This window comes from Chelonia mydas, chromosome 11, assembly GCF_015237465.2.
Source record: "Chelonia mydas isolate rCheMyd1 chromosome 11, rCheMyd1.pri.v2, whole genome shotgun sequence".
In the NCBI taxonomy this organism is placed as follows: Eukaryota; Metazoa; Chordata; order Testudines; family Cheloniidae; genus Chelonia; species Chelonia mydas.
In genome coordinates, this window is record NC_051251.2 from 17,970,928 (window position 1) to 17,989,289 (window position 18,362).

The 18,362-nt window shown below is 40.2% G+C and overlaps 1 protein-coding gene across 7 annotated transcripts in view; it reads left to right on the plus strand.

Moving 5' to 3' along the window:
- Positions 1-18,036, plus strand: part of MGAT5 (alpha-1,6-mannosylglycoprotein 6-beta-N-acetylglucosaminyltransferase) — a 222,901-nt gene extending 204,865 nt beyond the window's left edge. For 6 of the 7 annotated variants that reach the window (XM_037912307.2, XM_037912309.2, XM_037912308.2 and 3 more), the window contains 4 exons: positions 1,882-1,998; positions 2,832-2,906; positions 10,563-10,720; positions 15,445-18,036. In XM_037912307.2, the coding sequence (XP_037768235.1) occupies positions 1,882-1,998; positions 2,832-2,906; positions 10,563-10,720; positions 15,445-15,643 (549 nt within the window). In that variant the 3' untranslated portion in view covers positions 15,644-18,036. Of the gene's footprint in view, positions 1-1,881; positions 1,999-2,831; positions 2,907-10,562; positions 10,721-14,205; positions 14,273-15,444 lie in introns of those variants that run through there. The other variant, XM_043525076.1, reaches the window with a different exon arrangement.
- The last annotated feature ends 326 nt before the right edge of the window (positions 18,037-18,362 follow it).

The following is an 18,362-nucleotide window of genomic DNA, read 5'->3' on the forward strand; positions in this document are numbered from 1 at the left end:
TTTCATGGAAGGATTGGGTTTTCAGGAGAAATTGAAAAGATGATGATGGGGGGAGCATGGTTCACTAGGATACAGCTGATATAGACAGAAAATGTAATCTGTGGGTGTCAAGGCTGAATCCCCACGCTGTCACTCTGAGTGCAGAAGGTGAGGACCCACAAGGATTTTTAAAATTAATACTTGCCCCTCCAGGCTTGTATTAAACTCCCAAGGTTGCAGCTTTTCTCTGCCCTTGGCTTGGTAAATGCTGCCACCACCCAAATGCCAAAAAAAAGAACCCTTGGAGCCAGGAAGGAACACTTGGGAATTCCTCCCTCTGGGGTACCCTCAAGCCCTTTCACCTCCCCCCACCCCCACCCCACCGGGGAAGAGCTGAGAAAGAAAAAAAGGAAATTAGCTGTTGCCATCAGCTAATCAAACAGCATATACACAAACCTCTTAGGACACCAAAAGTCCAATTCTTTTCTTTAAAAAGATAAATTTTATTAAAAACAAAAAGAAAGAAAATACATCTGGAATTTAGGCTTTTGCTAGATTTTAAAAGAGCAATTCCAAAAATTAAGCACCCAAAATAGCTTTTTTGGGGGTTCAGCTTAAAAGTTACAAGCAAACAAAAGCATCTGGGATTAGCCCAGAGGAGTGCACAAGCCAATAAGAAATAAAAGAAATAACCCTAATTGCATCTTTTTAGATAGTCCCTAATTTTACTTACATATCTGAGGCTAAGATAAGTAGGTTTGAGTATGAACTGATAATCTGTAATCATACCTGGTTTAAGAACTTTTGAACATGGAGGATTGGATGCCATGGGGAACAATTAATCATATATAGAGCCTTTCACTTCTAGGTCATGGTTTCAGACTGCCAAAGGCTAGTAGATGTGATGAACTGGGAAAAATGTCTTTATTTATTTCTGAATAGTATGTGTGACTCTGTTTCCCTGTTCAATTTTGTATTTCTGCCTGCCTGAATACGTGGAGTTAAATCAAATGAGGCTGTAAACAGGTTATCAAAAACCAAGCAGGAAAGGTAAAACAATGACACAGATAACATAGCATCAGGTACACAAATTGCAAAGGAATGAAGATGATAACTGGACCACCAATTGGGGGTTGGTCCAAGCGAAGATATTTTACCTTTTCCAAGGACAATGGTTATATGTGAGTGTTGTAAAATGAGTTTGATAGTCCAGTTTCCAGAGGATACATATCTGCATGGCAATAGTATCGTTGATATTGTAATAAGCACTAATTGGTAACCTTGCTAGGAGTCTGAGAGTAGAAAATCCGAATCAAATGTGCACAGTAATCATCGCAAATTTCTCAAGTTCGTGTGAGAGAAAAAGGGAGAAGAGAGGGTTTGGATGGAAAGGTATTGACATTTCATCTTGAAGGGATGGAAAGATTTTCAAGAGATGCCTGAGATGGGGAGATATGCAGGAATGGATAGAGGATGGAAGGCTCTGGATAGAAAAGGAGATTTGGGAGTAGTTCGTCTGGATGTGTTAGCTGATTTCAAAGTAGTAGATGGAATCACCCAGGGAGCAGAGTATAGAGAGAAAATGGGAGAGGTTGGTACATAAAGCGAGACAGGGAAGCTTCCACTGCTGTTACCTGTTGTGTGGATAAATTAGAGGTCATTGGTCCCCATACTTATCAATCCAGTGCATTTCATATGCACCAAGTTCACCCACAAGATTTAATGGGGAAAATATAGAAAACCTAAAACAGAGGTAAAAGAGAAATTAAGTTGTTTTTATATTCCAGCTGTGTTATTGCATTATCTATGTGTATTATATCCTGAGACCCAAACCAAGTGAAGGGGGCCAGGAAAGATATTTTGACCCTTGATTTTTACCAGTATATTGATTTTCTCTTTCAGTTGACATCTCAGCATCCCTATGCTGAGGTTTACATTGGGAAGCCTCATGTCTGGACTGTGAACATCAATGATCCTTCTGAGGTCGAGAAAGCAGTGAAAGCAATTTTGAATCAAAAGGTTAATATTTATTCTGTTTGTAATCAGTACTTGTTGTCTGAGCTACTGCTGTGCAGAGTGCCTCAAAATGTTAATTTCATTAAGAGAATTGAGTGCCACAGACTGGAAGGTTCTGTCCTTTTGGGGTCTTATGCCACACCCATCACTAGGTGATGTATATGTGGTATCTGAGCATCAGAGTTTAGCACTAGATCCTGCACATGCTTACACATGTGCTTAACTTTACTCACATGAATAAAACTAAGCATGCGTGTAAGCATAAAGGAGTGTAGCTTTAGCATGTGAGTCACAGAGTCCAAGTTATTAGATTTGTTATTGAGTCTTTGTAAGTTTTCTGTGCATTTAGTAAATCAGTTGCCCTATTCTTAGTTCAATTGAACCCATTATTTAGCTATGACAGGAAAGCTATGAGGATATTTCTGCATTTACATTATGAGCTTTTAATGTAAGGATTTAAAAAATCAAAAGGCAGTCTGAAAACATTTTCAAAGAGCATCTAATTATAGAATCATATTTTCCTTTGGACTATTTGAATTTGGAAATTAAACAGAATTACAAACAGGCAGCTATGAGACAGTAGAGTCTTGTGCTACATTTATCTCTGCCACTGCTCAGTAAACTCTTAATTTCCCTCATTTAACATCTCCTCAAAGACAATCACTGATTAATTTTAGAATTGCCTTTGAGGGAGCAAAAATCAGTTTAATCTGGGGGCTGCATAAAACAGTGATTTGTTAATGACTACGTTTACTACAAAAGCACACCACAGGGACACTTGCAGTAAAATGATTCCTTAAAAATTCTAATCTAAACACACTGTACTGTTTCAACAGATTGAACCTTATTTGCCCTATGAATTTACATGTGAGGGGATGCTACAAAGGATGAATGCATTCATTGAAAAGCAGGTATGACCTTTCAATGTTGATGAAATAAACCTATTTTAAAGAATGCCTTAGTATTAAAACTGTTTGTTCTTGGAATTACTTTTTTTTAAAAGTTTGGGTGCAAAGGTCCAACTCTGCAGATCAGGTCTCAGGACTTGTGGCTTAGCTCATAGGTCTTTGGCAGCCATTCTACTGCTATGATGGTTTGATGTATGACAAAAAGAAACCACATCAGTGTGGTCTAGCAGTTAGCAAAGGGTGCTAGGTGTCAGTACTGGGTGTCAGGCAACATTTTTTGGACAAATAGTTTATTCAGCAAAAAACACAGTTTCAGTCAAACCAAAACTATTTGAGACTTTGCCACAAATATTTTCAGTCATAGAATCATAGAATCATAGAATATCAGGGTTGGAAGGGACCCCAGAAGGTCATCTAGTCCAACCCCCTGCTCAAAGCAGGACCAAGTCCCAGTTAAATCATCCCAGCCAGGGCTTTGTCAAGCCTGACCTTAAAAACCTGTAAGGAAGGAGATTCTACCACCTCCCTAGGTAACGCATTCCAGTGTTTCACCACCCTCTTAGTGAAAAAGTTTTTCCTAATATCCAATCTAAACCTCCCCCATTGCAACTTGAGACCATTACTCCTCGTTCTGTCATCTGCTACCATTGAGAACAGTCTAGAGCCATCCTCTTTGGAACCCCCTTTCAGGTAGTTGAAAGCAGCTATCAAATCCCCCCTCATTCTTCTCTTCTGCAGACTAAACAATCCCAGCTCCCTCAGCCTCTCTTCATAAGTCATGTGCTCTAGACCCCTAATCATTTTTGTTGCCCTTCGCTGGACTCTTTCCAATTTATCCACATCCTTCTTGTAGTGTGGGGCCCAAAACTGGACACAGTACTCCAGATGAGGCCTCACCAGTGTCGAATAGAGGGGAACGATCACGTCCCTCGATCTGCTCGCTATGCCCCTACTTATACATCCCAAAATGCCATTGGCCTTCTTGGCAACAAGGGCACACTGCTGACTCATATCCAGCTTCTCGTCCACTGTCACCCCTAGGTCCTTTTCCGCAGAACTGCTGCCTAGCCATTCGGTCCCTAGTCTGTAGCGGTGCATTGGGTTCTTCCGTCCTAAGTGCAGGACCCTGCACTTATCCTTATTGAACCTCATCAGATTTCTTTTGGCCCAATCCTCCAATTTGTCTAGGTCCTTCTGTATCCTATCCCTCCCCTCCAGCGTATCTACCACTCCTCCCAGTTTAGTATCATCCGCAAATTTGCTGAGAGTGCAATCCACACCATCCTCCAGATCATTTATGAAGATATTGAACAAAACCGGCCCCAGGACCGACCCCTGGGGCACTCCACTTGACACCGGCTGCCAACTAGACATGGAGCCATTGATCACTACCCGTTGAGCCCGACAATCTAGCCAGCTTTCTACCCACCTTATAGTTCATTCATCCAGCCCATACTTCCTTAACTTGCTGACAAGAATGCTGTGGGAGACCGTGTCAAAAGCTTTGCTAAAGTCAAGAAACAATACATCCACTGCTTTCCCTTCATCCACAGAACCAGTAATCTCATCATAAAAGGCGATTAGATTAGTCAGGCATGACCTTCCCTTGGTGAATCCATGCTGACTGTTCCTGATCAGTCATTCGTAAAATAGTCAGAAGAGGAAAGAGACAGAGGAAGTGCAGCTGATGCTCCCCCTTATAAACTTTAGTCCAGTGGTTAGTCAAAGCTCAGTTACCACAATACAGAAAGGTAAGAGTTAAATACTTTACCACTTCATGGACTGCTCCAGAAATACAACTGAATGCTGAGGAGTATGTGTATTTCAGGCTGTTACTATGAGTGCAAACTGTCCAAAATCAGCTTGTGTCATTTTTACGCTAATATTTCCACTCCCATGCAATCTGCATCACTATCCGAGATCACTGGACATTTGTACTGAGTTTTTAGGAACAATTACATCAGTTTCTTATTATTTTCACAAACCTCAGCAAAATATTACTTTATCTCTGTGCACCAGTAACAAAAGCTTACACACCGTTTTTAATTTATTGTAGTTTAGGGATTTCTGGGAAAAGTGGTTCACTTTAGCATAAGTATGGATTCTCTTAATATACATAATATTGGCTAAATAATTTTGGTAGCTGCTGATGTTGGTTAGTATTCATGGGCCTTGCAGAAGAAGAGGGATTTATGGGGAATTTAAATGAAGGTGGATGCCACACTGTGGCACAGCAAGGGTGTTCCAGCCATATGATATGTTAAGGAAGAAAGCATGAAGACGAGTAGAAGATGGAAACAGAGAAGCTTTAAGGCTCAAAGGGTGTGTCTACACAGCAAAGAAAAACCCTCATCAGGCCGTGCCAGCTGAGCTGGTCTCGGGCTCTGGGGCAGTTTCATTGCTGCATAGATTTCTGGGCTTGGAGTGGAGCCCACACTCTAGGAGCCTGCGGGGTGGGAGGGCCCCAAAGCACAGTCTGCGGTCCGAGCCTGGAAGCCTACACAGCAATGAAACAGCCCCACTGCCCAAGCCAGCTGGCACAGGCCGGCCACAGGTTTTTCTTTGCTATGTAGACATACCAAAAAAGAGCAAGGTGGGAAACCGTAAGAAACAAGAACAGGGAGGGATTGGGATGGTAGGCAGGGCCGTGTGGAGTCTCATTGGGTGAGGTTATGGGTTTTAAAATATTGATTTGGTGGGTGAGAAATTGGAGGGATCCAAAGAGGGAAAGTGATGAGATCCAAGTGGCAGATAACTTGTTAAATGTAAAAGGGGGGAAGTGGCATGACCTACAGGGAAGATCTTCCTGTAGCTAGAAAGCTCTTTTCTTCGCTTTAATTAGTTTTTGGTGTGGATATTTGAAAGTGTTAGGTCTAGTTCTATAAATCTTCCTCTTTGGTTGATTCAATGTGTATCTATAACTATAATTTCTTATACCACTCTTGATCTTTAATTATTTTCTGACCTGGATTTCCCCTTCCCCTCCCTCTCCCCCTCCCCACCCCCCCAATTATTGTTTAATTGTATATTTGTAAAATGAACTGAGTAAGATGGGACCCAAGGACAAATGGTAGAGCAAAATCTTTCTAAAAGCATGGTGACTGCATTAAAAAAAAATGAATGTTAACCAGTCATAATTTAAAATTAAATTATGGGATACCAAAATGAGCTTGTAAATTACTCAAAAGCCTTTTTTTAAAATGTAAAATTGCTCGCTCTCATGGTTATAAAATGAACTAAACCACTGAATGAGAGAGTCAATGGCAGCCATTAATAATAACTTATTAATTTTAATACTAAATGAGTAGCTATTGTTGCAGAGAAATAATTACTGTATATTGGGGCTTTGCATATAAGAAGTCACCATAGTAATCTCAGCTAATAGGGTCCATTATACCTGTGAAGCTTTCTTTTCAGTTTGTGTCAAAATCATTTTTGCTCATGGTGACAGTCACATTTTCTGTATAAAGCATTTAGACTAACCACTTGTGTATACCATGTTGCTTTAGTTAATGGGAAAAAAGTTATGAAATCCCCAAAGCAACTATATGAAGTACCATGTTTATATGAAATCTTGGTTATCTCAATGATTCTCATATCAATAAAACGTTTTAGATTATCAGGGTTGAACTGTAAGCTGCTAAACCTATGCTACATTCTGTTGATAAAGTGCATTAAAACATTTAGGATCTTAAGCATGTTTCAAAGACCGGTCTCTCTGTTTTGAGATGCTGGGGTTAGGATGAGAAAAGCTAAGCAGTAACAGGTTAGGAATGCTTTATATAGACCAATATAACTACACTCCTTTTCATTACAACTGTTCATCCAGGATCTGATCCTAAGAAGCACTAGTAGCTTCTGCTCTCTTTGACTTCAGTGGGAGTATCCAGGTACTCATTCACTTTCAAGATTAAGCTCCCAGTTCCAACAGTACCTGTCTAATGAGATGTCTTATCTTTCATAGTTACAACATTCAGAGAGGTATTATTGCCCCTTTATCAGAAAATAACACAATGCTAATGTATTGTTGTATTTACAGAACAATAGAATATATCCTTTAAGATTCTAATAGACCGAAGTTCCTATGGGTATCAAAGTTAACAATGAAAAGGGGGGAATCAGAAAACACAATACAGAGTAAGTGAATCATGAAAGATATTAAAAGCAGACTGTTTCCCGTTTAAGAAGAACTGGAGCAGTATGAATGGGGCAATTCTATGCCTTATGGCAATAGTTCATCATTTTAAAACCTTATGAGGTTTTGATATTTTCCCCATAGACAAGGGGATTGGTTTGGTTCCTGGGATTGGCAACAAGATACAGAGCCTTTCATCACCAATTTTCTGTTGAGGATCAGGCTTATGGTGACTGAATGCTGTTACTGATACTTTTTGTGGAACTAAATGACACCTTGACTGGCTGTTTCAGCAACGTGGTGGAGGATCAAATGAATGGGTCTTCAGTTACCCAGGGTTTTCACGTGGCATAAGCATTGAAAGTAGATTTTAAAAAATCATTTAAAGACATAGTTTAAATTTTTGTTTTTAAAAAGTTATTTTAAACTAATATTTCACTGATGTGTGATGTTGAATGTATCTGCTTCAGATTTTTATTTTCATGTATTGGTCCAGGTATTTCATTTACCCCTCTTTGTCCTGAGCATGTTCTCAGGTATCTCACCTTTCAAATGCAGATCTTGCTACTCTCAAACATGCTTTTGCTACTTTAACACCAAGACTATTGCAGTGTGCTCTATATAAGGCTACATATTAAATCAGTTCAGAACTTCTGCAGAAGGTAGCTGCCCAGTTATAAACTGGTGAATCCTATATGAAACCTGTGGCACCCGTGCTCTGGGATCTGCCCTACTTACCTGTGGCCTTCCCAGATAAATTTAAAGTTATTAGTTTTTACCTAAGTTCTAAATGGACTGGTACCAGTCCACCGGAGAGAGCACCTCTCTCCCTCCATGATGTTGGATCCCACCTCAAGATAATAGAAAAGGGGGCTGACCCTATTGGGTTCTGTGGAGATTAGCAGGCGCAAGCCTGCCAACAGCTAAAGGACCCTCCCCCAGCCTATGGGGAGGATCCACTGAGCCCGGGAAGTCAAATAATTACGGGGGACAACAGAAAATATAACCGGGATAGGTGTGAAGGTCAAAGGGTCAAAAAAAAGGGAACCTGAAGGGGACACCGAGCAGAGAATCCCAGCCAACGCCCACTGCTCCTCGAAGATGTCAAGGGAGCCAGTGGACGCCGCCCAGAGGAACTCTGCCCGGGTGCATGAACAGAGGGAGGATCAGAAATAGGACCCACAGTCGCAGAGAACCCCCTCTCCCTCGTGTTGTAGAGGGCCACTTTGGCCATTGCTAGCAGGAGGTTGACGAGGGGGTCCCATGACTTTGTGAGGCCATGGATAGGGTGTGCAAATATGGGAAGGTAAACGTGCGCCAAGGTCTCTGGCTGGGGGCTGATGGCGGGCATTCACTATATTCATATTCAATAATATTAAAGGAACTGGCACATGAAATTGCAAGCCCAATAGCAAGGATTTTTAATGCATCTGTAAACTCAGGGGTCATACCATATGACTGGAGAATTGCTAATATAGCTCCTATTTTTAAGAAAGGAAAAAAATTGTAAGCAAGGTCTTGGAACAAAATGTTAAAGAGAAAGTACTTGTTAAGGACATAGGGTGAATGGTAACTGGGATAAAATACAACATGGTTTTACAAAAGGTAGGTCATGCCAGACCAACCAGATCTCCTTATTTGAGAAGATAGCTGATTTTTTTAGACAAAACAAATGCAGTACATCTAATCTACCTGGATTTCAGTAAGGTACTTGATACAGTTCCACTTAGGCAATTATTAATTACATTGGAGAAGAGGGGGATTAATATGAAAATTGAAAGGTGGATAAGGAACTGGTTAAAGGGGAAACTACAACTGGTCATATTGAAAGGTGAACTGTCAGGCTGGAGGGAAGTTAATAGCGGAATTCCTCAGGGATCGGTCCTGGGACCAATCTTATTTAACATTTTTTATTACCGACCTTGGCACACCAAAAAAAAAAAATGGGTGTGCAATAATAAAATTTGCGGATGACACAAAGTTGGGAGGTATTGCCAATTTGGAGGAGGACTGGAATATCATACAAGATTATCTGGACAACTTTGTAAACCGGAGTAATAGAAATGGGATGAAATTTAATAGCGCAAAATGCAAGTCATACATTTAGGGACTAACAACAAAAATGTCTGCTACAAAGTGAAGTCTCATGAGATGGAAGTGACAGAGCAGGATAGAGATCTGGGTTTCTGGGTCGATCACAGAATTTCCCTTGGGTCAGATTGGCAGAGACCCTGGAGGGGTTTCACCTTCCTCTGCAGCATGGGGCACGGTTCACTTGCAGGTTTCAACTTGTGTAAATGGTGAGAGACTCTAACTTGAAGTCTTTTAAATCATTATTTGAGGACTTCAGTAACTAAGCCAGAAGTTAGGAGTCTATTACAGGAGTGGGTGTGTGGCCTGCAGTGTGCAGGAGGTCAGACTAGATGATCATGCTGGTCCCTTCTGACTTTGAAGTCTGTGAGTCTATAAGGGTCCCAGGAGATCAAATGCCTCCCGACTTGGAGGGCTTATTTGTTTGACCCAGACTTTAAAGGGAGTTAGTGGGAAGATTGAAGAACTAGCCAATAACATGGGGCGGTGTTTGTATTTAGAGCTGCGGTTTCTCTGAAGACGTGAACTGACTAAAATTTACATTTGACTCCTGTCATTTTAAATAAGCTTTCTGTATTTTGCCAGTTGTGTGTGAGCACTTTTTCTTGTAAATGGAAATAAAATAAATAGCCAAAAGGTGCACTTAGAACAAAATCTCGATGTTCCTTTCTCTGCAGTAACCACACAGGAGAGTTCACATTTTTCATAGTCAGTACCAGTCTGGGTGGTCATGTCACCAGTAGTTCCATTGGGAGATAGAAACAAACTCTATGAATGCTTGTTCTCAGGTCTAGAGAGAAAGCACATAACATATCAAACTCAGTCTTTTATATAAGCGTCACTGACTCTACGGCTAAGCATTTGGAAAGGAGCAAGCTGGGGCAGACATATGCACTTGGGAACTTTTTTCCATAAGGGATACGTAATCAGCTTTTGGAATCATTCTCTACCAGGACTTTCTGGTGGTATCTGTGTCATTCTAACAGTAATACTTGTTTAGCACTAAATTGTTGCCACAAGATATCACTGAAGCAAAGAGGGAATCTATAATGGATTAGATATGTATAGATAAAGAGTAAATAGATTCTATGATCATATTAAATCTCATGTTTACAAATGAGACACATAAGCCATCCTGCTTCATAAGGCAACCACTAACTTAGAGATAGGAAGAAATTTCTCCTTGGAGGAAGAACCGCACTTTTTGCACTTTCTTCTGAAGCATCTGGTACTGGCTAGTGTCAAATTTTTGTTAGGAGATCCATTGTGATAATTCTTCTTATTAAAACTCTCAATCTATCAGCCGAATACAGGTAAGATGGTCTTGCTGCCAAAAAAAGAGTTTTGTAGGCTTTTAATTACCACTGCTATTTTCGTAACCATAGAAAAGTTTTTTCAAAGACTGTGTAATACTGTACGCTTTGTCACTGCAGGATTTCTGTCATGGGCAAGTGATGTGGCCACCATTAAGTGCACTGCAGGTAAAAATTACTGAACCTGGAAAATCATGTAAACAAGTTTGTCAGGAAAACCAGCTCATCTGTGAGCCATCCTTCTTCCAACACCTTAACAAAGACAAGGATCTGCTGAAGTAAGTATTGAGGAGTATGGAAATATAGTTGGGTGCCTTATCTAAAGGCAGAGGAGGAAATAGTGCTAATCCAGCTGTAATGTTGAGTGGTCAAGTTCTCAACTCCGGAAAAGCAGAGTTAAAATTGAAAAGATAAATCTTAAATTTGTGACTTTGTGCATATGTTGCCTTCAAATAGTCTCTTATAATATAAATGTTAATTAACAGCCATATAAATTCTAATTTAAATACAGTATGTTAAAATGAAAAGTTTAAGCCTTAAAACTGTTCTAACCATGTGAAGAAATCTTAGTATTTCTTCTTTGAGTGCTGGTCCCTGTTTCAATTCCACTCTGGGTACACAGGCGCTCCATTTGCCTGGAGCCAAAGTATTCTCACAAGCAGATTCCGTTGGTCCACACACCTGTCCCTGCTCTCCACGTGCTCTGTACTGAGGATAAAAGGAGCAGGGTGAATCGACAGCCTCTTACCACTGCATGGCCTGCATCAGAACTTTCAGTGTCTGGAGCTTCTTCTCTACTCACTTGATCTTCAATCTGTAAATATTTGAAAGCTTTTTCTTAGTAAATAATTTTATTGTAAATAATTTTAAAGAGGTTTTTTGATAACTTTTAGTCCCTGTAGGGTAGTTAGCTAGATTACCCCAGATCATAGGACAGCTGTGCCCCCTTAATTCTCCAGTCTGGTGTGCACTATGCCCATTTTGCTGTGTGAGCTGCCACTCTGCCCACTCATCCCAGCCTCTAGCATGCAAATCACCCACATATACAAGAGTGCTATGTCCAGCCACTCTTGAATTATATATGGGGCAACACCCACATCTACCTAATCCCAGTCTTGCACCCCAGAAATGTACTGTCTTATACCGCTCAGTTACTTACTGAGCAATACAAGCTCATAAAATCCATCATTTTAACAAAGAAAATGAACCAATAAACAATAATAACTGACTGATTTGTTAATGACTTTTTGCTGGGGCCTGCCTCCCTCCCTCCCTCCAATTGTTTCCACATTTTCACCTACAAATGATTGTCTTCCTGCCTCCTTCTCCTGTGCCATAGGTCAGGGTGGCTCTTTTACTGTTAAAGTGTGGCTCCTCACCCCCATTCTCCACCTACCAGACTGGGGCGGGGAGATCTCGGGGCTTCTGCCTTGTGGCAGGGTGGTGCTCCTGACTCTCGAACTTCTGAAGATTATTGTATGCGGCTCAGAGGATCAGTAAGTTTGGCCACCTCTGCCATAGAGTCTCTACCCAGCTGAATCCTTCTCTCTCTATTCCTCCCCTTTCCCCTCCCTGGCTCCCCTTTCATCCCCAATTTTTTGGTGACTGCTCCCCCAGACGGTGGAAGATTGGGTGAGAAATATGTCGGCGCTCCTTCAGTGATTCACTGGTCCGTGCCGCTTACAGTAGAGGAGGCAGCAAAGAGGCAGCTGCTGTGCTCAGCTCTGCCCCCACACTCCGCAGTATACTCACAACAGGAAGCTCAGCATTTAGGAGGGAGAGCAGCAGTCTCTCTGTCCGGCCTGCCTGCTTTGCAGAGTGCCCTTAAATGTGAGGATGTTTGCACTACAGCAGGGATCGGCAACCTTTGGCCCGCGGCCTGCCAGGGTAAGCCCCCCAGCGGGCTGGGCCGGTTTGTTTACCTGCCATGTCCGCAGGTTCGGCTGATCGCAGCTCCCACTGGCCATGGTTTGCCGCTCCAGGTCAATGGGGGCTGCGGGAAGCAGCGGCCAACATATCCCTCGGCCCGCGCCGCTTCCCGCAGCCCCCATTGTCCTGGAGCGGCAAACCGCGACCTGTGGGAGCTGCGATCGCCCAAACTTGCGGACGCTGCAGGTAAACAAACAGGCCTGGCCCACGAGGGGCTTACCCTGGCGGGCCGCATGCCAAAGGTTGCCAATCCATGCACTACAGTTAAGCCCCTGGGCTGAAGTTGCCACAGTTGCCAGATTGTAGCCATCCAGGATAGGTTTGCCACACCTCGGACACTTAGTAGGTATAGTTGAGGAGGAGTACTTTGTACCCTTCAACATTGAATTTCCTGTTTTTAGTGAGTTTGTGTGCGAGACACTAAATGTTAATCCTAATTTTATCTGGGGGAGAGTGAAACATGTGGAATGATGAAATTAACACTTCTGCAATATAAAACAAATTAAAATTCCACAATACAAGAGCTGATTTGAGGCAATTGTTCATGCAATTTTAAATAAAAATGTTTATAAAGCTGTATTTATCTTCATATTTTTTCATATTGCTCTAACTTTGGTTAATCCTGAAACATCCATATTCATTGGCAATTAACAATTAGCATTTCTGCAAACTCTTTCTCAGTAGTGTCCTAAATATGTAGGCTCCAAAACCCTTTCGCATTAGATAAGTTAGGGTCAATTAAGAATGCTTATCACTTATGCATTAGGGAAATCAGCATTACTTTCAGGTGTCTGTATGTATGTGTGTAAAATGATCACTTTACAATGTCAATCAAATGTAGTCAGAAATTGCAGTGCAACGGATGACTAATAGGAAGTCTGCTGTCTAGGTTTGCTATTTCCTGCTGATTTTACCACAGACATGCCTTTTATATATTCAAGAAATGTTGAAGCTATACAACTTCTGTTGGAAACTGAAAAGAGCCACACAGATGTAAAACTTTTTTTTATCCTGTTGACAGGCTGTCTTGCTTCCATCTTTATGGTTGCTTAAAATATGGAAGTGCCTAGACCAAACAGTGAAGAGAATCATTTTTTGTTGAATTCTGAAAATTAGCTGTCTTTCCTGAATGACTAAAAATAAACACGTAATGTGCTCATTGTTTAAATACTTAATATTTATTCACAATGGTATTTAACCTATCTCAGTTATTTCTTGGCCTCAGCATAGGAAAATACCAACCGTTACTACACAGTGGTATTTGAGTGACCAACTGACTTTTCAGTGGTAACCACCCTACTTCAGCTTTGCAGCCAGAAAATAGGTGACTTGTCCTTTTTCTGTATTTTATGCACACACACCTGAATGCTGCTAAATGAATATGATCCAAGCCTTTTCCTGTTTCATACATTAGGTACCAATCAGTATGACATGACGTAAGACAGTTCAAACTCACCCCCACCCCCATTACACATGATAAAATATAATGGGAAAAGCCCTCTGTAGATAAATGACCCTATACTAGGAACTTTTGGTCACATTGATTGGAAAGAGGCCAACATCTGAATTATGTATTGCCAAAAATCAAATGAAAAAAGCACTTATGTTAATGCTTCTGATATTTTTATGGACTAATTAAGATGACAGTGGTTGGCTCAGGATATTGGTAATGAGACACAAAGGTTTTTATTTCTCGATCACTGGTCTGACTGAGACTTTATGGAGAGAATCTTAATTGCAGTTCTTCTATACGATTAATTCTGCAGAATGTCCCTGTTACTGTATTTATCCAGCTATACTGTGCTTAAATGAGGGAAAAATTGCTCCCTTACAGATCTTTGTCTGCATGGAAGATGCAATATAAAGCTAATACATCTTTAATGTAAGCAAAATGTGTCCTCACTGGAGAAGTCAAATGATGAATTAGAAGAATAGCTTTTTTACAGTTCTGGATTAAACCAGAATCAGAGCGCAGAGAGGATTATGTTACAGGAAATAACTGTGCATGCTGACTAGCATTTGATGTCTGCAATTGCTCGTTCAGAATAATTGTCCACTGCAAATATTGCACCTTTTTGGTCCAATCTTCATTAAGAATTCAGATACTCGGCAGACAAAATTTTCCCATCTTGGGTTATAGTATTTTATCTGACAAATAGCAAAGATTTGAGAGCATTTCGTAGGTAATATAGTCTGAGTAGAAGGAGGTACAGTAATGATGTACCGTGTCCAAAGAAGGCTGCAGCAAATGAGACAGATGGATTCCATACTGAGAATAAGATGGAGAATGAGAAATGGAGAACTAGAGTGGCAGCCAAAGTCAAAGAAACTCTCTAGGAGGAATGTTAGACTGAATGTCTTCCAATTCATGCCACAAGATCAAAAATGTTGTTTGATTCTCTGTAGCATTGTCATTTCCCCTCATTCTTGACTGTTTCCCAATTTAACACTCATACATTCTGCTACATGTACTGTTTACAAAAAGTTCTAAAGACTTCATGAAACAAACCAGTCTCAGCTTCTCCTATCCCTGCACAATTCAGTGCAATACAAAGGTAGGGAGGCACATCACAAAACCAGTCCCATTTCTACAGGACTCTGAGGCTTGTCAGTTTAACATAGTCTGAAAGTTCTTTATTGTTTTTTAATACTTAACATTTCCAGCTTAACTTTCTGTAGGAACAGAGCCAGACTCGTAATGGGATGAAAGTATTTTATGTTGCTGCTTAGCATCATAAATATTGATCAATTTCCAGCGCCAATAGGCAAAATAAGGGTTGCTATTATTGGAAACTTGGAAAGTAAAATGACTAATATTCTGTTTATGCCCATTGGCTGTTTCTATAACCCAGCAGTTACTATATGATCTATATTAGCCTATTTCTGTTTGGCTGAGTGTTTACTTGAAAACTGTGTAATGTAATATCATGGTATGATTTAATTACTGCTCTAGTTCAGGTTTTTTTGAGCTTTTTATAGTAAGGCTATCGTCTTAGGAGTGAAAATTATTTACCTGAATTGCTATAAATGAATGATGGGAATGTGATTTAGACAAGTGTGTCTTGCTTTATAGGTATAACGTGGAATGCCAAACTGTTGAATCTGCAAATGATATCGTGGTCCCATCTTTTGATGAAAGCAAGAAACACTGCATTTTTCAGGGCGATCTTTTGCTGTTCAGCTGTGCGGGATCCCATCCAAACCACAAACGAATCTGCCCCTGCAGGGACTATAATAAGGGACAGGTTGCACTTTGCAAAGATTGTCTATAGCAGCAGCACCTTGCTTTAGTTTTGGGATGAACAAAGTGGTTTTGAGAGAACTACTTATACTTCCTGCACTTTTGTCCAATTGTCTGCTGCAGGCCGAGCAAATGCTGCCGAGCGGAGTTCTCTGAGAAGAGGGATTCATAACGAACATCTAAATGATTTTTATTTTTTTCTAAGTGAACACTTGCAGTGGAGCTCTTTGAAATCTTCCACCTGCTCAAGGAAAAGAGAAATAAAGTTCCATGCTTTGTAACAATTTGGAGATCATTGCGAAGAACAGTTTGTAGAAAATTCCCAGACCCATCAAACTTTTTTTTGTTGTTTTTTGGATGAAACAAGTGTTTTTCTATTTTTTTAACAAGTTAAAACATCCCGTCATCGTCAGCTAAGAATCTGAACATCATTCCAGTAAAAAAATGGGGGGAAAATGCACGTGGCGGGTGGGGGAGAGGACTACATTTATTATTGGGGCACTGTTTTGGGTGCTGCTGCAGCTTGAATGGCTATAAAATGGTGCATTTCACAAGAACTTGGAACCACAAGGTAACACAAATAACAATACATAGCTGCTTGCTCCCAGTCCTTTTTTAAGTCCTCACGTACTACAAGGTATCGATGGCATCACAACTACTGTACCTGGAGCACTCTAAACAGGCAGCTCTGGGAATGTGAGGATCAGTGGCTGCCAGTGTGTGACAAATGCTGTTGTTGTTTGAGAACTGATTATGATTGTGACCTACTCTGGTGTGGAACTGCCGTGGAAACATACGGCCATTTTAAAATGGACTTGTCATCATCAGTTTACTGGGTCTGTTTAGAGAGTGATCCTTGGAATTTGCCCTTGCTTCTGTTGTAGTCTGCCTATTCAAAGTACTGTGTGAAGCAAAAAGTATTCTGCATCATTTGAGCAATATTGTTTGATCCTCAGTTTGCTATACCTTACAGTAGTTAAAACATTACTGCAAGACGGAGAAAGGATCAACTAACTATAATTTTCTGTATCATAGGAATGTGAACAGTCTTCATAACAAGCTCTGTTTTTAAAGAGGAAGATATTTGAAAGAGCAATTATGAGAGAAGGAAAACTTCTTAGGAAAAATATTGTTGATCGCTTTTCTGGATTCTTTGTCCTTTTTTTAAATAGGCGAGCCAGGGATATATTTAAAAACTACAGTTAATTACCAAGAGTTTGAATTGAAATTCAGACTTGTTTAGAACAGTGAACCTAAATCTTTTTAAATAGTAACATGTATCTCTTTTTTTTTTAGAGAGTAAATTTCTATTTTTTTGCAGCACAAGGTGACATGTTTGAAAGCACTGTTCGTGGCTGGGAAAAATTACGTTAAATTAGAGGGAAATGAATTGCTTAGTCTGCAGTAGGATTTGAAAAAGACCATAGCTTGCAGGTTTAAAACTTGGGTATTTCCCAGTCATAACTGAAAAACCTCAATTTGATTTTTTCCCCCCCTTTGTGAAGACTTAACAAGCACTACCCAGTCTCTCCTTTAATGAAAGTATAGGCACTTTAATATTTTTCTCTAGACTATATCAGGTTCACTCATTTTTTTTATAACCATCATTCATTATCCGTGTGAGAGTACTGAAGTCTCTCATGACCTACCAAAGACCAAATAAGGGAAACACGACCGAAACTGTCAAATTATCAAGAGAAGTTAACAGAAAAGTAGAAGTTCAGTTTCCAACTTGAGTGTAATTTCAAGTATGTTTAAATTCCCTAATTCAACACTCCCATTTCATTGTTACACGATGTAACAAGTACTGCAGACTAGATAGAAATTGGTGTCTAAATGATTGAGTATCCAGAAAGCATATATGGCAGAAACCTGGGCAGCAGTGTTTATCAATAATAACTGGGATGTAATGATAGTAAAGCTTCTGTAATTGCAATAATTCTGCAAAAATGGAACATAACTGGTTACTTATTAGGAATAGTTTTGTATGAAAAGAAATTGAGCAGTTTTGGGGGGTGTTCCAGGCATTCCCTCAGTCAGAATGGATGCTGTTTGCATTGGCTTTTAATATCCAGGGAACTCTGATTCTTGGCTTTTTTTAGAATTGGAATCTGAGGTGCCTCAACAGTTCATTTTAGGTGTTCTCCATATTCCTGTACATATGATACGAGTACAGCCAGAAGAATCCCAGGCTTTAAAGAAAATATGCGCACCAATTTGGGCCTTATATCTGGCATTAACTTATTGGTGACAACAGAATCTGCCTTTTTGTGATGCAACCTGAGTTTCTGTAATCAGAAGTGTAATAAGTTAGATGGAACATCACATCATACATTGGCAATAAAGACTTGTGCAAGCGTGCTTAAACAACCCAAAGCACTATGCCTACTGTAACATAACAATTAGAAACCATTTGCTGTTGTTTTTTTTTAAAAAGCACTAAGCTGTAAATATACACTTGCTTGTTTCTTACCATTGAATGGCTTAATACCATTTGTTTTGCCTCTAAAAACTGAGGATAGAGGATTTCTGCTAGTTTGTTGATACTGCCATCTCTGATGCACTGTATTGTTCAGTAATATAGTGCTGTCAGTGCAGTCTTTACCCCAGCAGGGGGAGTTACGATCTCTATAGTATTTGTGTTTATTTCTGAGCTACTGAATTTTTTTACTGTATATTGGAGGAAGGCCCGGGGGAGAGAGAAAACCATTAAGCTCCTTCCAGTAGCAGAAATCAATAAAAAAAATTTT